The sequence below is a fragment of the Monodon monoceros genome, unplaced genomic scaffold (assembly GCF_005190385.1).
Source record: "Monodon monoceros isolate NGI ecotype Baffin Bay Population unplaced genomic scaffold, NGI_Narwhal_1 Super_Scaffold_6, whole genome shotgun sequence".
NCBI classification, from domain to species: domain Eukaryota; kingdom Metazoa; phylum Chordata; class Mammalia; order Artiodactyla; family Monodontidae; genus Monodon; species Monodon monoceros.
The window spans coordinates 60,558,248-60,582,653 of NW_021703783.1; the positions used below are offsets into that span (position 1 = coordinate 60,558,248).

General features: G+C 37.5%; 1 protein-coding gene across 3 annotated transcripts in view; it reads left to right on the top strand.

Annotated features, from left to right (window-relative positions):
- The window catches only part of NAV3 (neuron navigator 3), a 363,427-nt gene that overhangs the window by 202,876 nt on the left and 136,145 nt on the right, over positions 1-24,406 (top strand). For all 3 annotated transcript variants that reach the window (XM_029206422.1, XM_029206421.1, XM_029206423.1), the window contains exons 10-12: positions 7,068-7,176; positions 7,844-8,227; positions 18,532-18,651. In XM_029206422.1, the coding sequence (XP_029062255.1) occupies positions 7,068-7,176; positions 7,844-8,227; positions 18,532-18,651 (613 nt within the window). The remainder of the gene's footprint in view (positions 1-7,067; positions 7,177-7,843; positions 8,228-18,531; positions 18,652-24,406) is intronic.

The window sequence follows — 24,406 nt, forward strand, 5'->3', positions numbered from 1 at the left end:
GATGAGGGGCATGACATGGCAAGCTGAATTGTGGGCAACTCATTGATTGTACTATAGCTCTAGAATCTAACGTGAATATTTGAGCCTTGCCTGAGCTTTTATTGAAGTGCAAGTGTTAATTAAAACCAAAAGGGCCAGTTGGCATCTCAGTGCAGAAAGACAATATGAAATCCAATTGAAAAAGAAGAAGCCAGTAAGGAGAGCCATGCAGCGGCCAGCTGAACTCTCTGTGTTTCAGAGCAAAGTAAGGCCAAAGGGAGCTTGCCTTCAGAAGCAAAAGTCTCTGACCAATCTGTCCCTCACCAGTGAGGGGGAGAGGCGACCCACTGTGCGCATTTCCAACTGGTTTGGAAATGCCGCCAAGGCCAGCCAGAGAGAATCCAGCTATGCAGAGAGGCGCTCTCTGTCCAGATTCTTGTCAAGGTCCATGCAGTCCCTGTACCACACCAGGGGCCCAGGGGCCTGGAACCTGCTGCCCACCAGCCATGCAGGCAGTGAGAGCTTAGAAGAGTGGTCTTCCGGAAAAGGCTTGGAAGGTGAGAGTGATGAAGACAGCCGGTCCGAAGATGAAAATGTGTCCTCCAGGCCTGGCAGCATCGGCAGGAGCTGGGCCGAAGAGGAGGGAGAAAGCTGCCTGCGGGAAGGCACAGCTCATCTGGACGAGGATGTGATCCTAACAATGCTGGGCGACCTGGAACAGGCCCTTTACACTGACTTGTTAGGTAAGTCGGGTCTGCTCCTAATAGGAGGATGGAATTTTCAGAAGCTGCCTCTTTGCATAAGCCAAATAGCTTCTGTTCTTCTGACTGATGTTTTCGAAACCGTAGTTACTCAAAACAATTTTAAATTCCTTGTTTCTTGAAATGATTGTCTTCAGAAAACTGAACTGTGAGAACTAGTTGTAAAGTGTGTATGGAGAAAGTAAATAGCAACCACCTGCCCTGGGCATTATTGGCCTAGAGTCTAGTACACTCTAGACATCCATAAATAAGTGTTAACATTTTAAAACTCCAAATTTGTTTTTTACTTAGTCATTAATGGGGCCTATTTATTCAACTTCCCTCAAGGTGACCTCACCCCAGATTTGGAATGAAGAATGAAGGACCTCGTGGGTAAATTTTTTGTATAGTCAGGTTTCTTCTGCTGCCTCAGTGGTGTCTGAATAGATGGCCTTGTTTGTACCTCGGTGACAAGTACCATACATTCTAGTTATACTTGAAATGCAGAGGCCTCTTCTGACAGCTTTACTCACTTACTTTTTTTTGAAGTGTTGGGCAAAAAATACTTCTGAGTGTGTACATTATAACTGTTTAAATTACTATGTAGATGCATGTGAACTGTTCTGATACTTTACAAAGTAGGCCTGTTTGATGACATGATTCTTAGGAGTAACTTCTGATAATAATCTTTAATTAATTAGATATTACAATGTCTGAAGTAATTCTTCAGTTTTGCCACCTGCCTGAATAGCTGAACTGTATACGTTTTAATTGTTATATCTAAGTTAAGCGCTCTACTGTAGCATATTTATATCATATGGTGCCTTCTTCAAAAAGTCATAAGCATTAAACCATTGACCACATCCTCTTTTATGTCAGTGTGTATTTCCACAAAGGACTTCATATAGGACTCTTTAAATTTGAAAGAATTAAACCAGATCAGTCATCCCTTTGTTTCTGATTCATACAACTGAAGCCAAATACAGGTTTGTTTTTAGTCTCTATGTAGACCCTCCTGTTACAAGAGGTTTTATGAGATTTTCTGGAATCTTAGTGAACCAGCTTTAGAAGAAGAAAGCTTAGAGAGACAGCAGAGGTGAATATCGCTCAATTTTTCTTGTTAGTTTAGCTTTAAAAGAGTAATGTTTCCACAGTTGCGGGAATAGTGATTTCTGAATCTGAATACACCAGGTGCTCAGACACTGAAGATTTACTTCTTCACCATTGTATGCTTTCCGTAATGAACTGCTTCTCATAAAAAAAAAACAAAAAAAACTCTGCATGCAGTACAAAGGCAAGAGGGGGCGTCTTAATCCTTAAGAATCTTTTTTCGTTTCTTGATCCTCTGAAACGGTAGAATCAAATAATATTTGTCCTTTGCCTTGAAAATGGTAGCATTTATCTTGTTCTAAGTACCTCTTATGTAAGTATTTTCAAAGATATGACCAGAGTAAAGTCCCCTGAAAGCATGTGTTGGTTGTTCTGTTAAATTATAGCATGCTGTGGCTGGGTGTGTATATGACATATGCCTTTTTGTACATAAATAACTTGGAGCATTACTGTCAGAGGGTCATCTCTCAATAGGTGTCTGTGTATTCCATGGTTTTTAAACTGAGCATCTGCTAATTTATTTATGGGATTATTCTCCTTAAGGCTTTTTTCTCCCCCAGCATATGCCAGTATTCAAAGATGCAAATGAGAAAGTAAGAGGAAGAGTTTATTCAAATAGCTCTGATATGAATAATCATATCAGGATAATGAAGCATTGCAATGCAATTCCCTAAATAATGATGCATGTTAAGTTGGTAAATATATCCAAGCCCACAGCACAGAAGAATTGCAGGATTTCTGCTACGTGCTTGACTAGGTTCTGCTTCTGACTCAAAATGGCTTCTTCCAAGTTAGTTTTTAGGCAGAGTTCCCTGAGTTCAACTCTTTATTCTTGGATATCCTAATAAATCAGACAGACTAGGGTCTGTGCTATAACTATATAGGAGAATATTTAAAAGGTAGCGGTAAAGCTGTTAGCCATATTTTGCTATTTTTCCCCCAAAGTGTCTGGTTTAACCTGATGAGTTGAAAAATTTTCTATCCAACTCACCTTTGGGGTCATCCACAAAACTAGGGTGATTTCTCCAAATAAATCAGGCAGCTGTACTCTAAAAAATAACATTTGTAATATAGCTGGTGTAGAGGACATAATTCTCTGTGAATCAGGTTCATTCATATGTAATTTGATTTCCTCCTAAAAGATGACAAAGGCTGGCAGTGTTAATTACAGTGTGTGTAATTAAAGCTTGAAAAGTAAGGGCAGGACTGCACAGATTAAATGGTCTGTCTGCCATTAAGTAAAAACGCAAAAGCACCGAACTGAGCCTGTTACTCTGTCCTAATAGAAGAGATGTTACAAGCAAAGAGAAAGTAGTTTGCACTAATGTGAAAAACTCAAAGCAAATTGCAGAATAGGCCGTTCTGGAAAATGTGTGTAAGCCCTTACTATTTTGTCTGACAGGAGGCTTCTTCCAGGAATAATAGCTGGCTTTGAGATTATAAAAGTGAAAGGGGATACATTTTTGTGACTAAATTTCTCATGTGCATTTTTCTGCTAACTTTTATTTGTTACTAAATATTTAATGGTATTTGCGCTTTTACATTTGGCCTTTTCACAGTTGTGATTCCCTCCCTGCCCCCATTTCTCTATTTATTTATGGGATTTGGATACAAATTTACAGGATATTTCAGGCTTGTGCAATCCTTAGGGGGGGGTTTAAGTGCATTTAACTTTATCTTGCCTTTCGTGGGTCATTGAGAACATTTGCTGCAAGAAATTTTGATTTGGTTATTATCTTTCCTGACATGAATGAGGCAGTAATTATGTTTTGCTCAGTAAGTGTTGGGAGGAAAATGTCCATTTGTCTGATTGTCATGAGTGGTGCAGTGTCATGAGTAGATGTCATGAGGAGAAAAAACAATGGAGAGAGAGAGAGTGATGGTTCTGAAACATGAGGGAAGCTGTATAAACAAACAGTGGATTCAATTGGAAGAATCCAAGGATCTAAGATGCCTGTTGGATTGGAAGAAGGAAATTTAAAAGGAGATAAAGAAGGTGTTAAAAAATACTGAGTGAAATGGAATGTCGGAAAATACACTGTTCTTAAAGTTTATGTAAAAAAGATATTGAAAGTAATTCAAATATCAGTGTTACTAATATTATGCAATTGGCAAGTAGTTGAGATGCAGCTTGATTACAAAGTCAAAGTTCTCCCCAAAGGAAGGGGCTAGGAGATAGGAGGTAGGGAACTTGTAATGGTGTATTTTTGGAACTTGTGTAAGGGCAATGACTTCCCTTCCTTACTCCCTCCAATAAAAGTCATCTCAGCACTTTCTCCTTTAAGACTTTTCTCTCACCATCACTTAGAATCTTAGGCTTCTCTACTGTGTGAAATCTTAGATAAACTACTGTATATTAGCTTTAATGTGTCTCTAGTTTGGTCTCATCCTTCACTGTTAACGTTTGCCATTTTAAGTAAAATCTCTTCTTCACCTCTGCCTTTCCTTTGACTGTAATGATATTTTTTTCTGCCCTTCAAGATTTTCCTTACAAAGCCTTCTTTTTCTTTCAGCATACTGCCAGATTGTTTGGAAATAAGAGGTAGACTTCTTTCTAGCCATTTCTCAAATATGCTGTGTTATATTTATGAGGAGAAGGATGGGAAGACTTTCCAGAGAAAATATAATTAGAGTCTTAAGGGTTATTAACAGTTCTGAATTTTAAAATAATGTTAATCTATGAGGTTAGAAATTGTATGACTTGAATTAGGGTTAGAAAAGTTGTGCCATGTACAACATATTCTTATTTCTTTTTTTTAATTTATTTTTTTATTGAAGTATAGTTGATTTACAATGTTGTGTTAATTTCAGGTGTACAGCAAAGTGATTCAGTTATACACACACACACATATATATTCTTTTCAGATCATTTTCCCATATAGGTTATTACTAAATATTGAGTATAGTTCCCTGTGCTATACAGTAAGTCCTTGTTGTTTATCTATTTTATATATAATAATGTGTATATATTACTCCTTCCTCTGTCACCTTTCCCCTTTGGTGACCATAAGTTTGTTTCCTCTGTCTGTGAGTCTGTTTCTGTTATGTAAATAAGTTCATTTGTATCATTTTTTTAGATTCCACCTATAAGTGATATCATATGATATTTGTCTTTCTCTGTCTGACCTACTTCACTTAGTATGATAATCTCTAGGTCCATCCATGTTGCTACAGATGGCATTATTTCATTCTTTTTTATGGCTGAGTAATATTCCATTTGTGTGTGTGTGTGTGTGTGTGTGTGTGTGTGTGTGTGTGTACACACACAGGGAAGTTAGGGAAGTTTTTCAGTACTTTCTAAATCTGAAATAATAATACAGTTATTAAGCATTTCAATCATTCAAATAATTGGTAAATTAAGAGGAAGGGATTTGCAGACTGGCAGCAGAGTGGTGGTTGTTTTGGCAACCATTCAAGATGAAGGATAATGAACAGTTTAGTAGTGTTTGGCTGAAGAAGAAATTAGCATTTGTCTTTCTGAGTGGCTGCCATGGTAAAATGATATAAAATTATTCATTTGGTTTCAGAGCCATTGCGACCCCAGGGTGGATGTTAAATGGGGGCAAATCATTATTCGTCCTCAGAATTGTTTTTATAATGAGACCTAATTGGCCTAATATTGGAAAGAGTCACCTCTTACTGGAGAGGAGGAAGCCCTTCTAATCTTGGAGGTTTTAGGCAGAGACCCATGGCCACCTCGCTAGTGACACAAAGAGTTTTCCCTCATTGGCTGAGAGGTGAGGCAAGACAATCTCTGAAGTCCCCATCAACTCTAAGATTCTACTATAGATGTTAAATGTGTGCATCTGTTGTGTGTGGGTTTTTTTTTAACCTGGCGTGAATATTGTGGAAGAAAAATGAACAGGTTGAATATCTACCTGTATTCTTAAAACTGATGGTAGATATGCATCTTGACTTGTCTATGTGACAATTTTCATACTGGAATTTAATACATGCCATTTTCTACCTTCACTTTTCCTTCTTTTTTTCTTTTCCTTCCATCCCTTCTGCATTCCTTTCCCTTCCCTACCATCCCCTCCTTTGCCATCCTCTTCCTTTTCTTTCTTTCCTATACCTTCTCACCCCTTAATCCATTCATTCCCCTTCCTTCCTTCCCTTTTTTTATTCCTTCTTTCTTTTTATTTAAAATTCCTCGGGCTTCCCTGGTGGCGCAGTGGTTGAGAGTCCGCCTGCCGATGCAGGGAACGCGGGTTCGTGCCTCGGTCCGGGAAGATCCCACATGCCGCGGAGCGGCTGGGCCCGTGAGCCATGGCCGCTGAGCCTGCGCGTCCGGAGCCTGTGCTCCACAACGGGGGAGGCCACAACAGTGAGAGGCCCGCGTACCGCAAAAAAAAAAAAAAATCCTCATCACTGGACATCCTCCTGAGTCCAAATTGAACAGAATTAAGACTATGTTTCCTCTCCTTCCTTTCCATGTTGTTCTTACTATCCAGATTCACCAATTTCAATGGCCACTGGCCTGGGAATTATTACATGGCCATAAACAAAATGGTTCAATGGCACCTCTGCCCCCAAATGACAGATAGAGGTTGAACAATGCCAACAGTTGTCGCCCTGGCAGAGCTGTTTATTTTATGTGTAGACTTATTACTGGATTAGATGCCTAAGACTTTACTGTCACTCTGGTGTCACATGTGGATATTTTGGTTCCCTATAGAAAGTGGAGAAATAGTTTAAAATAAAGCTATCCAATTCTTGGATCTTGGTTCATGAGTCTAATAAAATAAAAGACTTAAAAAGATATTGCTTCTATGAGAAAAGGCCTCTGTCTGATTCCCCAGAGTATAAATGTATACTTGCTACATAAGTCAAGTTTGTCTCAGCTATTCTGAGCACACTTTGAAATAGGTGATTATGAAAGTAATTAGGATCCAGATAGTTTCAGATATTTAAATTAAGCTTAGAAACATGGAGCACTGTACAGTATATTTCCAAATGACTCTCTCATTTTGCAATGATTAAGGTCATAGACCTACGAAATACTATTGTATTATCACCACTTCAGATTATTACTTGTAACATTACATTTGTTTCTATTCACATTTTATTTGTAGAAAAAAATTATAATTTCAGATAATAATAGTCATTTGGAATTTTCTACCTATTATTTTACTTTTGCGAAAAGGAACTCATATCTATATCTATATAATTATTCATATTATTCACAGGACAGTAAATGGCATGAATAAAAATTTTATTATTATGTTACTTTTCTAGGTGAAGACCCTGAAACAAGAAGAATGAGAACAGTTAAAAATATAGCAGATTTGAGGCAGAATTTAGAAGAGACTATGTCCAGTCTTCGTGGGACCCAGATAAGTCACAGGTCTTCTTCAATTCTGCCTATTTGGGGGCCAATAAAGAAAAAATTACAATTAAGCATTTAACTTCTTGTAATGATAAAGAAGGAATTTTAGTTTTCCTTTACTATTTTCTCACTTAAATTTTATATGACAGTCAACTGGTGACTTCTCAGCCCTACCCAGTGAATTTTTCTCCTATCCATCTCTTCTTCAGTATAATTTCCCATTTAAACTGAATTAGCTACTGAAACTAACACCATCACTGCTAAATGGATTTTCACGCCTGCCTCAAATAACAACGGTGGAAGTTGTAATTAAAATGCATCTGAGGAGAGGTGGTAGAGGGTCTTTCAAACATAATTGTAGTTAACTTCCAGAAAAGTTCTGGGAAGGCTACAATGGGTTAAATTAAGGGTTGGTTGAGAATGTGAAACAATATTTTGTTTTATCCAAAATGTAATGATGGCGTTTCTTTTGAAAGCAAAAAATCTGTGATGCATGCCCCTTCCTACATTTTGATACCTGCAGAGGTGTTTAGAATCTCAAAATGAATGTATAATTTGACTTTCATGAAAATGGACATACTTCTAAGAAATGACTCTCAACTGTAGGCATTCCTGTCTTCATGCATTCTGGGTCTATGGCCCCAGGTGAACCAGAATATAGTGATTTCTCTATTTTATTTGACAGCACCCTGGAGACAACATTTGACAGCACTGTGACGACGGAAGTGAATGGCAGGACTATACCCAACTTGACAGGTCGACCCACTCCCATGACCTGGAGGTTGGGCCAGGCATGTCCTAGACTTCAGGCTGGAGATGCTCCTTCCCTGGGTGCTGGCTACCCTCGCAGCAGTACCAGTCGTTTCATCCACACAGACCCCTCCAGGTTCATGTACACTACGCCTCTCCGTCGAGCTGCTGTCTCTCGGCTGGGAAACATGTCACAGATTGACATGAGTGAGAAAGCAAGCAGTGACCTGGACATGTCTTCTGAAGTCGATGTTGGTGGATATATGAGTGATGGTGATATCCTTGGGAAAAGTCTCAGAGCTGATGACATCAACAGTGGGTAAGTGGCCCTGGGCCCCGGTCTCTGACAGAATTGTGTAAAGAGAGGTGGTCTACTACAATGCAGTAGCTGTAGGAAGGGGATATAGGTTAGTTAATAAAGCCATTAGAAAATGTGAGAAATCTAAGGTTATTTGGGGATATTTCAGCCTTCTCTTCTAATCATTCATGAACAGTAAAATGTCCAAAATTTCTATAAAGTCTTTTCATTATAATCCATTAACTTTTTCTATTGTTAGTTCAGAGAAACACACGTGCCCTGTGTTTTTCAGAGTGATTTTCACATGCTTCTTAAATAACAGATTTTGTAGTGAAGGACGTGGGAAGGAGATAGGAGGAGTTTTGCTGAGCTGCTTGATTTTTTTTTTGGCTTGTCAAAGCTGCCTGTAACTGCTTTGAGGAACACAGATTTTCTAGCATTCTTCAATTATATACCTCCAATCTAACTTGAGAGAAAATCATTTTAGATCTGAAAATTTCAATCTATTTATTCTCTTTTGATGGCATCAGATTTTTTATGTTAACCCCTGTTTTCCTTCTGTTTTCTATTACATTCCAAAAAGAGTTGTGATTATAAAACTCTCAAAAGCATTTTGGCAATTTGGAATATTTAGTTCAATCTGAGGATGAGCCCCAATGGAGGAAATAGGATATTCAATTAAAACTACTTCTATTAATAACTGTAGTTGACACGTTGAAAATTTATTACCTACTTCACTCTTTTTAAGTGCTTTAAGGACATTAATTCATTTAACCCCCTCCCCACCACCAACCCTTATGAGGTAAGTATTTTTATACCTGTTTTACAGATAAGGAAACTGATCCCACTTGGCCCCAACTGTATTAAAGCTAACCAAAGACTAGACTTGCATTAGGACTCAGATACATCTGACTTCAAAACCTAGGCTCTATAATAAAAGGAAAAGCTTCCCAACTAACTTTATCTATATTTTTCATGTGAGTCCAGGTTTTTACCTCTTCTTTGTCCTTATGCATCTGAGAGGACTGGTCTCTGAAATCATTCTTCTGTACAAGTAACCTTTCCTGACTTCAGTCATGAAAAGCTTGTTTGAATGGGAACAAGACCTTAAAAAGTACAAAAAAGCTTTTGATCAGACTTAACAGCTCTGCTTTGATATCCTGATACCCACCAGTTCATTCCTGGTGGCCACCTTCTCTGAGTTTCTAAAGGTCTAGAATTAGGGAGACAGGTTATTGTTAATTAGGGTAGGAAGCAGTTGAGTTGCCCCTGGAGTTGGAGTGTCTAAATTAAGTCTCTTTCTACCATTTTCTATCTGCCAACTCCTTGAGAGCTTAATGTATCCAAATTCCTTTCCATAATAAGGATAAAATTGCAAAATCTTCATGAAATTGTTAAGAATGAAGAAAATAACCCACAAAATTGCACTTAGCACAAAGCCTGTCACAATATGTGTTCAGTAAATTATCATCATCATCACAATTACATTTTTATCAGTAATAATTATTAACCTAATGATTAATAACCTAATAATCATAGGATATGATCTTATATAGGAGATAGTAGAAATTATGAGAGGTGTGAAGAATCCTGGGAAAAGAATAGAGAAGAGAGATCATGAGCTGAATTATGTATGTGTGTATGTATGTGTTCAAAAATATTTGTTGCATTCTTCCTATGTGCCAAGCAACATTCTAGGCACTGTGTGTTCAGTGGTGAACAATATAGACACAGTACTGGCCCACGTATACTCACGTTAGTGTTTTTATATTTTTATAGTTGCTCATTTATTCAATAAATGAATAGTAATATGTGTACATATGTATGTACGTGTGTATGTATACATTCTTAGATAAGGGGTTTTTGAAAGTCATTTTTTAAAAAAACTGAGTTCTGCTTATAGTAGTATATTTTACCAGCATACCTATAGTCAGGAGCATTTTGTATTTTCCAGGACTCTAGCGGTATTAGGCAACTAACTTCTGTAACACAGAAATCTCAAAATCTCAGTAACTTAACACAGAGAAGTTAATTCCTCCTTCACATAAAACCCCTCCTGGTGTTTCTGATCATCAGTTGGGAACTAAGATGGATGGTAGGTAACTCTGCTATTATCCAACCAGACTGCCGACGTCACCCTGGGTGTTGATTTCAAAAGACAGATGACGAAAGAGAGGAAGAACCATGGTGTAAGAATAGTTCATATGTACCAGGTCTGGAAGTGGGGGTTATGACTTCTACCCACATTTCCTTACCCAGAACTGCTGCAGCCCCATCTCACTGACAGCAAGGCCAGGAACCAATGTTCATCTTTGTGCCCAGGAGGAAGAGGAAATTGGTTTGATGAGAGCTGGCTAGTCTCTGCAGAACTAATGAGAAATTTTTAAGATACTGGTATATTCTTTGTACTTCCTACTTGTTTCCTGCCTCACTGGAAACCTGATTCTCACGTCTGTTCTCCAGTTTTGTTCTCTGTTGGCCTTTCAGAGGAGGTCTTGAATAGTCCCACAAATGAGTCCATGTAAGAACGCATTAGTGGTCTGCATGCTTTGTGTTGAGTCATTCATACTCAGTGTCTAAAGCAGAAGAAGAAGAAGAAAAAAAAAAACTAAGTAAAAATAACACAAATCCTATTTGAAAACTTCCTCTGATGATGTTTACCTGCTTGGCTTTATACATGTTCTCTTTCACATGGTAGAGTACAGGACACTGAAATTTAAAGAATGACTCAGAGTTCTGTCCCCTGGATGGAGCGTGACTAGACGTGGTCAGCAGGCAGTGTCACCGGTCTCAGCTCAAGGGTGACTGGGGTGTTATGGGGAGGACACCCAGGATGTGCTGTACTTCCTCATTGCTCACCAGCAGATGTAGTGTACCATTGTCAACATCAGTGGGATGCAGCCCGATTTGTCAGCCTAAAGTTAAAAGATAGGAAGATATCCCAGGGGAATTTTAATTTGATGTTTTCTTTAAGAAAAAAGGGCATAGAAAAGTCTGTGCTACAATTCACGAAAAAAGTTAAATCACAAAGTTAACTGTCTGTCCCCAATTTTTTAAAGTATGTTTTAGTGATTAAAGGGACAAAAAAGGCTCAAAAGACAAAGCAATGAATGAAGATGTTTAATCTTGGATATTCTTCTCATGCAAGAAGGAATGTCATGAAGTAAATGGGAAAGGAGTTTCCTTTTTTGTTGTTGTTGTTGTGGTACGCGGGCCTGTCACTGTTGTGGCCTCTCCCGTTGCGGAGCACAGGCTCCGGATGCGCAAGCTCAGCGGCCATGGCTCACGGGCCCAGCCACTCCGCGGCACATGGGATCCTCCCGGACCGGGGCACGAACGCGTGTCCCCTGCATCGGCAGGTGGACTCTCAACCACTGCGCCACCAGAGAAGCCCGAGTTTCATTTTTTTCACGTACTTCAGGTAGAACTCACAAAATTGGTTAATCGACTTTCTGAGAATTCGAGATTTCTTGAAGCATGCAAAGGCTTATCTCTTTCTTCTCTTCTAAAAATTACTTTAAGCACTTGGGAATGCGAATCTGCCAGTAATTAGGAATTAGTCAGAGGAAGGCTTCTTACTTATAATGAATCTCTTTGAAAAAGTCTCCATGTGTAAAGCAAAAAAAAGGAACACCCTGGAAAACTGGGGGAAAAGTTACATATTTTAATTGGGTGGAAATTGAAGTTATCTGCAGGTGTCACAGTGATAAATAGTTGGGCCAAGAATATAACCTAAAATCCTGCTTTAAATGGCCCAAACGCAAAGTAATTTAATTCTGGAGAATGACACTTTTTAAAAGGGAGGTGGATACTTTAATGCTGCTTTAATCCCCTGATGCTCCCACAATTCTGCTTTAGGAAACTTTGTGATAACTGAAGCATTCAAGACATTGGGAAGGGCAGGGTTACTTGAGTTGGGTTAAAAGGATGTACATGGGAAACCACATATTCCTAATCACAATGCTTCTATTCATTTCATATTCAAGATATGAGAGTTATTTTTAGTGAATGTAGAAACACTAATGGAAAAAATAGCCAGTAACGTTAGTCAACACTTATATAGCACTTATTATGTGCTAGGTCACCATAACTGTAAGAGATAAGCATATCATTACTATCTCCAGTTTACAGATGAAACAACTGAGGCATGGGTAGGTTAAGTAACTTTAGGTAGAACTCAGAAAGTTAGTTCATTCGCATTCTGAGAATTCAAACTTTCTTGATGCGTGCAGTGCTGGACTTGAACTTAAAAGCAGTCTGGCTCCAGTCTGCAGTCTTAACCATCTTGACATACTGACCCTGTGAAGTTGTCTACATGTCTACTTGCCCACATTTCTCTCCTAGGAGTTGATTATTACAAACAAACATAACAGAGCTTCACAGCAATCATTCATTATTAGTATAGTTTTCTTAGCTAGCACCTTTGATCAAGGGGACAATCCTTAATATTATCTGTGTTCATGATCTGTGAACTAAAGTTCCTTAGAGGTTAAAAACACACACACACATTTTAGATGCCCTGTGTTTTTGTGTCATAACAAATAGCTAATTGTTATATACAGTTTCTGATATAAGATATTGAATGTAAAAACGGAATTCTAGGAAGATATGGTAGGGGCGTAGGTGAATCTTTCCAAATACCCACAAAAATAGACAAAACAACTAGATAGCAAAACCATGGGGAAAAACCATGATCGTTGTTGAAAAAAGATGATGACAAGGTATCACCTCAAACCCCAGGTGTAAGCAATGAAGGACAAACAGTCAAGAGCCAAAGGAGCAGAATGATAACAGCATCTGTGTACGAAGAAAGAGAAGGTAGTAGTGGGGTGTCTGATAACACTGAGAACAGAAGAACCACAAAATAGCCAAGAGAAACTGACTAGAAAACACACAGGGCTTATCTGAAGATAGCAACTGAAGCTGGGAAGGTTTTGACCACTTGACCAGCCAGAGACAGTAAGGGCTGAAGGTCATATCTGAAGGGAGTGGAGCAATCTTGTCCCCATGTATTCATTAAACTCTCCAGCCACAGCTCCCTTCCAGGACAGGACCCCACACTGAGGGAAAACTTCCAGGAGTAGAAGCAAACTGAACAGGATGTAGCAATAAAAGTGAAGATAGAGAAGGTCCAGATAAAAGTGGGAGATGGGAACAGAGTCCAAAAATCTCAAAAAAGCTAATTATCACATTCTAAAACACTACACAAAAATAACAGAAGCATTTACTGTGTGTGGTTAGAAAGGTATCTAGATCAAGTTTCTTTTTATTCTGAAGAATTAATTTCACATAAAAATAAGTAAGAGAAAAATGTCAGGATAAAACCCCACATAAGCCACAAACATATACAAGACGTACAACTAATAAAGGATTACTATCAATGGGGAAAGAAAAAAATAAAATAAATATAGAATCCAATAGAAAAATGAGCAAAAGTCATAAACAGACATTTCACAGACAAAACATAAATGGCCTATAACAAAGTAAAAATTTGATCAACCTGCTTGGTAATCTGGAACTTGTAAATTAAAGCCAACATGAGAATTCTTATTCATAGACAAGTAGAAGTTTATTCTGAACATATTTTGAAATCTCTTTGGCATTGACTAGTAGGGTTTGAATATGTGTATGTATCCCTTTTGACCCAATGATTCCTTTCCTAGATAGAGACCTTTGACAAGCTCTTGCCTGTGAGCATAAAGAAATGTGCATATACAGATGTTCATGGCAGAGTTGTTTGTAACAGCAAAAAATCTAAAAACAGCTCAAATGTCTGTAATAGTCAAACAGATAAATAGACTAGTGTGCTTGTAAAACAAAGCTGTATAACACTAACATTAAAAATGCAATAATACACATCAAGATAGATGATTTGCAAAAATGTAACTTAGAGTGAAGGAAATAAGTCACAAAAGAATATATACAGTGTGATTCAATTTATATGAAGTTCACATGCATGAGATGCTAAACAGTGTATTTTTAGGAATATATGCCCATGTGGTTAAACCATAAAGGAATGCTTAACACAAAATCCAGGGCAATAGATATCTCTAGAAGGGAGGTTTAGAAATGTAGGACTGGAAAGAGCCTATATGGTCACTGAAGAAACTGGAAATGTTCTCTTTCTGAAGCCAGGCTATGGGTACATGAAAACTGATATTATTTTTTAATTATTATTTAATGTGTACTGTTACATTTTATACTCTTGCAAAAATATGATGCATTTAAATATGAAGCTTTTTTTGAAAAAGCATGGAGTTGCTGTGGAGGTAGAGTTGTATGTATTTATGTTGATTGAGAAAATGAGATTGAATAGCATACAAAAAGAAGATGTTTATAGTTTCTTCCTATTTCAGTGAATTCCAGACATAATGAGAACATAGTGATGTTGATTCACAGGTCTGAACAGACTCCATCCTATAGTAATTGAGGGTGGTGAGTGACAAGAAGAAAGTCATTTACCTAGATTGTTAACTAGGTGGATGGTGTGTTTCCCTATAACTGTATTAGTATATACAAAAGGAGCATGAGCTTTAGTGGTAAAGGCAATATATGGTCTGTTTATGCTGTATTTGAGGTGGTTATGGGAAATCCACGCATCTGTGCACAGGAAGCAGTTTAATATCTCATTCTAGCGCAGGGTGGAGCACTATGGCCTGGAAATATTAATATGGAAAACACACACCTAAAGAAAATGTGCCAAAGTATGCAGTTTTTCTACAACAGAAGGAAGACGAGAGATGGCAGTGGAAGGGAGGAAGAGTTAGAAATGCTTTGGGAGACTATTGCGTTTTTTATGTGAATCATCTTATAACTTATAGAATTTGAACATGGCTAAAATTATCCTAAGACTTCCATAGTTTGAGAGATTTTACTTTCTGTCAGTAACCTTCACAAATTTCCTTTGCAACTTTTTGTTTGTACCAATCATCCTGTGACTATTACGTCTTAAACTCATCTTAGCTTATGGTTTAGAAGTTTAGGTATAACATTATTAGGAAATCTTTTTTTAAAATTTTACATTATTCTTTCAAAATGATCTCCTAACATTTATATTTCCTGGATTGTAGCAATTTTTTTTAGAGGAACTATGAAATTCATGTTATTTTAGATTTTTAAATGCTTCAGAAAAACTGAAAAGAAGGAAGAATTTTCAAGAAAAAAATTTAAATGAGAAATTTGCTTGTGTGATGCCGATATATATTTTTCAAATAACAAACTCTTCTGTTATGAAAATGCCCTACCAACATTCCAATGCGACAGTGTCTGTAAACAGAGGAAATAGACACTGATGACTATTTTTGGTTCAATTAATACCTGTTGTAAACTTATTTGATATTACCTGGAAAATCCCAGGGTCAAAGGAAAATGAGTATCCTTTGAAATGCTTCCTAAAAAAGTTGGGTTTTTTTCTTAATTCATTGAAATTTTAAAGTTGTTTTTTTCTTTGGAAAATTAGTTTTCAAAGCATTTAACCTTTGTCTATAGAACTTACTCTTCTGTAAACACTGAATAATTGAAAGCTTACGTTTCTAATAGAAGTCATCTTCCATCTTATTTCTTGTTTACATGCATCACCGTTATGGCTAAAGTGCTGAGATCTGCTGTCATGGTTTCTTCCTGCAGTAGGGAGGCCTTTTAAATTCAGCTGAACAAATGTTTAATATATTTATTGATACCAAACTATATACAAAACACTTTACTAAACACTTTTAGAGATACACCAATGAATAAGACAGACCAATAAGATGTAAAACTTAACATGTATACATTGTTTTAACTTCCTCCTGAGGTTAAGTTTAGGATCAAGCATGTTGATAGTTTTTTTTAAAAAGGAGTCTCTCACTTATCTGGAGAGAACATTTCTACCATCCCCAAACTTTTAAAACACAGTTTCAGGGCTTCCCTAGTGGCACAGTGGTTAAGATCTGCCTGCCAATGCAGGGAACACGGGTCCGAGCCCTGGTCCAGAAAGATCCCACATGCCGCGGAGCAACTAAGCCCGTGCGCCACAACTACTGAGCCTGCGCTCTAGAGCCCATGAGCCACAACTACTGAAGCCCACGCGCCTAGAGCCCGTGCTCTGCAACAAGAGAAGCCACCGCAATGAGAAGCCTGCACACCGCAACAAATAGCAGCTCCTGCTCACAGCAACTAGAGAAAGCCCGTGCACAGCAACGAACACCCAACACAGCCAAAAATAAAATAAAATAGAAAAATTTTTTTTAAAATTCAAAAGGAGAGTGAATGAGAAAAATGTTTTTCACTAAACACTTTATCAGGAATTTCATATACTTCACCTTAAGAAAAGAAGCAGTAAAAATATTTAGAATTGGGCTTCCCTGGTGACGCAGTGGTTGAGAGTCCGCCTGCCGATGCAGGGGACACGGGTTCGTGCCCCGGTCTGGGAAGATCCCACATGCCGCGGAGCGGCTGGGCCCGTGAGCCATGGCCGCTGAGCCTGCGCGTCCGGAGCCTGTGCTCCGCAATGGGAGAGGCCACAACAGTGCGAGGCCCGCGTACCGCAAAAAAAAAAAAAAAAAAGATAAGAAATTGGAAGTAAGAGTAAACAATAGAACACTGACAGCATCAATATGGCAGCTGACAAATTTAAAAGTACGAATATCCTTTAATCTTTAATTGTCTCATTTAGTATCACTGTATATGATACAGGAAATTGATGCTCATAATCATGAATTAGTTATCAAAAAAAGTTGTCATATCTAGTATTCCATTTAAAAGAGTATGTCAGTCTTCAGCACATTTTGGAATCAAAGTACTCTTTTTATTGTTTTGATTTTGGTGGGATTAAATTCTTTGGTTATCAGGAAAATTAACCATGTAGAGTACCTTATGAGGATAATACAGCATGACTTTTAGTTTTGTGTATAAAATTCATATATTTCCTTTTAAACATATGTTGGGAGAGACTTTGTGAATAACAAGTCACTATTATTTATAGGGTTCTCATATTAAGAGCTTTATGTATTTCTCCTTTAATTACCATAATATCTATCTTCAGTAAATTTTATTCTTCGCAGTTTGAGGCAGAAATTGAGGCACAGTTTAAGAAATTTGTTTAAGGTCCTTCAACTAATAAGGACAGAATTTACTAATCATGTAAGCAATTAGCCAGCTTCATAATCGTAGTTTTAACTATTTGGTCGATCTTTAATATGGTCATGATTAAATTTTTTATTCCAAATAGTGAAATTAACTCGAATTTGTTTAAGCAAATTGGGGATCTTATTACAAGGAAGCAAGGATATCTCCTAGAACCCCAGGAGAAGTTGTGAAGCTGAAACCACATGGCCAAGTGTGCTTTTTGTGCACCTGTGTCATTCTTCCTACTTTGCTGATCAGCTTTCTCTGTGCCTCTGCATCTGGTGAAGATAAATACCCAAAGCTCCTGGGTTTTCATTATCATAAACTCTTTCCACATAGAAAGACTGATGAGCTATCTGTTAATCCCATTTCTCAAGAAAGAAACATTTGATTAGCCCCACGTGGGGTAGGAGATTAACACCTGTTCTAATCCCCCATTGCCAAGAAAGGATTACCAAATAGTAACATGACTATGGGAGTCTACCAGCCCTGTGTGAAGATGGTGGTCCTGTGATAGCAAGGAAGTAGTTCTCAGAGACAGGAAACGGGCAGGCCGTGTGGTCCTTCAGTTCAGACAGCAGTGCATGGTGGTTAAGGTCATGGTTTCTGAAGCTGACTTTCTAGATTTATTCTCAATTCTGCTGGGACTGGTTGAGTGACCTTGTGTAAGTCCTTAACCATTTCGTGCTTACTTATTTTCTTTATCACTAATGTGGGGATAATAATGTTATTACATGTAAACTATATAGAACAGTTCCTGACAACATCTTAAACATTTAATACATCTTAGTAATTATTTTATGATAGTGGTCAATTGCTGTATATATTTTATTTATCAAATAAATTAATCTAATTTTAAGATTACTCCTGTGACCTTCAATGCTTCAAAGATAGTGTTTACAAAACGAAATAATCATGCTCTTATTTTGCTAAGAGTTACATTATCTCTAAGTCTGTTCAAAATATTGATAACAAAGGGGAGAAAAAGGAAGGTCTTATAATTGGCTAGTTACTTGTTGCAGTAAGGAAGATTAATTTCCTAATAAACTTGAAAAGATTTTCTAATACTTCCTGGTGAGTAGAATATTCATATAGAAAAAACTATAATAGAGCATATTTGCATAATTATTAAAAATTTTGCACACCGTTTGTTTATTAAGTTAAATTATACAGCTGAGGTCAATTAATTTTCTGTTGATTAATTAGGCATTTATTTTCAGGTACATGACAGATGGAGGGCTCAACTTGTATACTAGGAGTCTGAACCGAATACCAGACACAGCGACTTCCAGGGATGTCATCCAGAGAGGGGTTCATGATGTGACGGTGGATGCAGACAGGTAATGTCATCAGCATATTTGATGGTGAGGAATGCATAAAGCAATTTTATAAATGAGATCCTAGGAGTTTTACAGTATTAAACCAAAGGACTTTTTATTTTGATATAATAATTATTTTGGAACATTTTGAAAACTAAGGTGCTTTTGCTTACAAGACTTTTAGCTCTGTACACTAAAAGAAATTGCATTGCTGTTGAGAACATTTAACAAATTTCAGGTTACATGGTGGCAAATTTTAATATCTGCCAAAGCAAAATTATAAACGTAGACTTCTGTTCCTTACTTGAAAAGAACCCTGGCTGATAAATTCCTTTCAATTCAGATGCTCTCAGATCTACCTGGGGGCTAATGACATAAAGATAAAAACATAATTCTAATTTTCAGGTAAAATAAGCTTCATGCTTTTCTTGAGGGGTTTCTTGAAAGCATACAACTCTTGCTTTAAAAGCTAATCTCTTTCATATTTCAAATTGCTTACAGGTTTGTGTGTTTCATATACTTATTATTTTGCTGGGAATTGTTTTGCCAATTTTATCAGAATCATTGCTGTTTGACAATATTGTCTTTGTGAAATAATGTTGTAAGACATATTTCTGACCTGATTTTGCCCCCTCTTCACTCAGAATTTTTAATTTCTTAAGCAGGAAGGGATTGCCTATTTCCAGAGCTACTGTATATCAGTACCTAGAGTAGTTCTTTAATTCAACATTTATGAAGGGGACGAAAGGGTAAGACCTAATGTGTCCACATTCTGAAATAAGAACTGTGTACAATTCATAGTGCATTTTAATATAGCCAACTCCAAAGGCTAGGCAGTGAATTCTGATATTCGTCAATTCCTCCTTACTCAAATGCTGTTGATGTTTTAACTCCTGTCGGCCAGCTCTCATCCTGTATATACGCTAGTCTCCTAGGCTGTACACAAGGTGTCTGTGTGAAGCATGTGGTTACAAAAGGCTTATGAAAAATTTTGCTCACTCCACCCCCCAGCTGAACTATTCTTCAACTGTTTTCCCTCACTGACTCTCACTAACTTCAAACACGATGGACTTCTGCTTTCACATTGATGCTTCCTCTGCCTAGAATGCCCTTTTCTACATTCCTTGCATTATTGCCTCCATCATATTTCTGTTTCAGCTTAATGTTACCTTCTTAGCGAAGTGTTTCCAGAGTAGCTAAGGTACATTTCATTTCCAGTCACTTTCTTTCCCATTATATTATTTTCTTCAATGTACACATCACTCCTAATTATTGTTTACATGTTTATTTTGTATCTCCCCCATTACAGTGTAAGCTCAGGAATGCAAACTTTTCATCATATTTATGATACATTGAGCTTTTAACAAATGCTTGTGGAGTGAATGAACAAAGGAATGAATATAGGCTATATATTCATATAGGCTAGCGATAGCGTCCAGTTGACTAAAGAGACAAATAAGACTGGGAAAAGAGACAAGATACTGCAAGGATATTATGTAAGAGAGGGAACGAGTTATGTGGGAAAATAGGAAGGAGTGACTAGAGGGAAAGAAATCCAAAGTGTGGGCCACATTTTGAAACTAATGACCAACTCATTGTTAGCTGACAGTGGAAAACATTAAAGGAGAGGAAAAAATCTGTTGGTCTTTGGGAAATGAGACTTATGATAGCAGAAGCTAGGAATCAATACAAAGGTGACTTACTTTGGAGGCATTTGGGATAACCAGCTCTCCAGGCTCCAGATTGGAGCTGGGCTGAGGAACCTCAGACCAACGGAAAAACCCAGGTATTCAACTAATAAATTGAGACCAGCAAAAGCCATAGTTCTTAAAGTGTGGTACCTGGATCAGCAGCATCAGCATCACTTGGGAACTTGTTAGACATGCAGATTATCAGCTCCATCTAAGACTCGCCGAACCTGGGGTCCAGCAATCTGAGCTTTAACCAGGCGATTCATATATACACCAAAACTAACGAAACACTATCTTAAAATGAACAAATAGATGCCAGGCCTATGAAAACGTAAACATTTAACATAAACATGTAAACATAGAAAATAACATTTGGAAAGTTTTACTTCATTAGCTGTGCTTTGTCAAGTGAAAGAGACTATCAAAATAACAATGGCATTAATCTTTAAATTAGATCAAATAATGATGTGTTGCACCTGAAATAAATTGTCTCAGATTCAGATTTTGAGAAGTATGTAGAAGGTTTTTGAAAGAATTATGTAATTTGAGGAATACAAAAACGCTTTGGTCACTTTTATATATTAAACAGCAATAGGGTTATAGTGAAAATCCTACTATAGGAGTTTTAGGATTTTCTCTTTTATTATAGTTAAATCTCAAGCTCTTTAAAAATTGTATATTCAGAAAGTGATTCAAGATGTTATTGTTTTAAAATGCATAATCTTAGATATTAAAGTTGTGAAAGTCCTGTTAATTTATAAAGGATAACGTTTCATAAAATTTTCTTAATTCTGATAGCCATTCCAAGTAGGATTGACAAGAATAGCTAAAGGTACTGAGAAGTCCTGCAGTTTAAAATAAAACCTGCTTAACTTTATTTAATTCATTGCTCCTTAAGTTTTTTTCATCGATTCCCCCACCTTTTTCTCTATAATGATAATTTGTTCCTATAATGTTTTAAGAAATGCTCATTTAGCCTAATGCTCTCATTTAGTGGATATAAAAGAGTGAGGAGTTAGGTCTTTTACTCCTGTACTTCTAGTTTCCCAGCTACCTTAGTCAAGGTTTTTTTTTAAAAAAAATAATAATATAAAATGTATTAGTGATTGGTTCATTTTAGCAAATCGGTAAATAATAGGGCTTACAATAGTTCACTGATAAGAAAGCTTAAATGCAAAAAAAAATCAGCAGTGTTTTCATATTTCTTAGATATTCTTTCTAAAAGGTATATCAGGGAAAAATGCACTTATATAATGGCAAAGTACCCAGCTGGCTAGTATGGCAATGGATTTGAATTGTTCGTGTTGCTGTAGTGAAGGTTATATGCTCCCCTTTGATCAACTTCTGGAGAAAATGTGATGGGCAATAGAGAATAGCTGAATTCATCTTCTCAGCAGATTGAAATGGCCCCAAAGAAAAGAGGAGGGCTTCCAGCAGCCAACTGTATACTCAAAGACATTGCAGAACAAAAGCGGGGCATCATTTCGAGAGGAACTTGGGTTTGGTCTGTATGTAGTACTCTGCTCGGACTGCCATAACAAAGTACCATGGACTGGGTGGCTTAAACAACAGACATTTGTATTCTCACAGTTCTGGAGGATACATGTCCATGATTACAGTGCTGGAAAATTCATTTTCTTATGAGGGCATTTTTCTGGCTTGCAGACAGCCACCTTCTCACTGTGTCCTCACATGGCCTTTTCTCTGTGCTCTCTTGCAGTAAAAGACAGAGATCTTTAGTGCCTGTTTCTCTTCTGATAAAGACCCCAGTTGTATTGGACTAGCCTCCTCCCACCATTATGACCTTATTTAACCTTAATTACCTCTGTAAAGGCACAATCTCCAATATAGACACATTGGAGATTAGGACCGCACCATATGAATTTGGTGGTGATGGGGGATGAAGGGACGGGCATAATTCAGTCCATAAAACTGTGTAACTCCCAGGTGGTTTTATCCTTGGAAATATAGGTTCAGTCTCTCTATAAGTGCTGCATTAAAGTAGTGAATGTATGTATTATGCATATCATAAGCCCAAACCCTACAGGGATCAGGAACATCACATGAAATGAGTGAAGCAGAAGAGACACATGGTAAACATGGCCAGTCCAAGTGGGCATCTAGCCTCAACCGTAGAGGTCGCTGCCTGCGGAAATACACAAATGTAGAAAGGAGGGCTGAGGACTGCAAACCATCTGATTTTTTTAATTTAATTTTTATTTTATATTGGGGTATAGTTGATTTACAATGTTTTGTTAGTTTCAGGTGTACAGCTAAGTGATTCAGTTATACATATATACATTCTTTTTCAGATTCTTTTCCCATATAGATTATTACAGAATATTGAGTAGAGTTCCCTGTGCTATGCAGTAGGTCCTTGTTGATGATCTATTTTACATATAGTGGTGTGTATATGTTAATCCCAGACTCCTCATTTATCCCTCCCCTGCCACATTTCCCCTTTGATAACCATAAAGTTTAGCCAAGAGTCTAGACTTTTTTGAAAACTCTCCCAATTTTTAAGTATTGGTAACTGTCTTCGCATATCTGTGAGAGCAGTAGATAAAGATACACATTTTTTTCAAGTTAAAGATACACATTTTTTTCAGTTAGATAATCTAGGAAATCACAGAGAAGCTTATATAAAGCAAGAAACCATGAACATTCTCACATATGGTCATGTAAACTTCCTAGGTCCATTAAATTTTCCCAAAGAAATACGCTGGTGGTGATACCTGCTGTACAGAATGAGAATGCTGCCACTCGTGAGAAGCCTGCCCGGCAGGTGCAAGGAATTGTGGCAAAACTAGCTGAGCACGTTTCTAAGTTTTTAATATAAGATAGGACCAATCTAAGGTCTGTATCCCAGCCATAGCATCACTCTGGAGGCTGTGAGGCCTGTTATGGCAGCAACTATAGTTAATTTTGTTTAGAACACTCTGAGGATTAACACTGTGCAGGCCAAAAGCTCATTTGGATCGGTGATGCAGAGAGAGAAAACAAGCCTTGAGAATGAACCCTTGACATTTAACAAGGGAATAAGGGAAGAGCAGTCATTGAAGAAGGCAGAGAAATCAGCTCTAACACAAAGGTGAGGACAAATAGGGTTAACTGGTACTTTGAAAATGGAGAGAAGAGGGAATAGGCACCAGTGTCAAATTCCATGGAGAGGTTAAGTTAGGTGAAGAGAGTTTATGCCAAAAAATAAAGTAAAATAATATGAAGTTTCACATTTGAGAGGTAAAGTTTCCTGGATGATTTAAGCAAGCTGTAAGTCATCGCCTGAGTGACTAGAGTAGAATGGTCATAGAAGTCAAAGTTCGGTTTTGCAGGTGATTTATCCAGGTGGCTATTAACTCATGATGACAGAATGAGTCTCAAAAGAGAGGAAGACATGGGCTTCCCTGGTGGTGCAGTGGTTGAGAGTCCACCTGCCGATGCAGGGGACACGGGTTCGTGCCCCGGTCTGGGAGGATCCCACATGCCGCGGAGCGGCTGGGCCCGTGAGCCATGGCCGCTGAGCCTGCGCGTCCAGAGCCTGTGCTCCGCAACGGAAAAGAAAGAAAGGAAGACAAAGCTCCAGGTACCAGTCTTTATTGAATACTGACAAATTCCTCAAATTGTAATAATAGATTTCACCAGGTCTATTCTGGATTGTCTATTACATTGTTATCTAAAGTATATTCTTAAATATAGTGATTGCTCATTTCAATTATAAACGAATCAATTTAACTATTCATATTTTTACTGATTTTTTGCATGTTTAGTCATGACTTTTTGAAAATATGAAAACATAATATATCATAGAAATTATTTTTGTATTGTATTAAATGACAAATTGATTTCATTTATGATACTATAATCGAGAAACTGAAATCACAGCTGATGAACGAGTTTACAAAAGACATTAAGGATATCATATTACATGCCTCTAGATTGTCAGTCATTATAACTTACTATATTGAGGGAGGTCTAGTTCCAAGCATCTAGTCATAATGAATCCCCTACTGGAAGAGGAAATCTTTTCTCTTAGGTTTAATGGTTGGTGGCCTGCAAATTACTCTGACAAAAAAACAAGAGGCAAA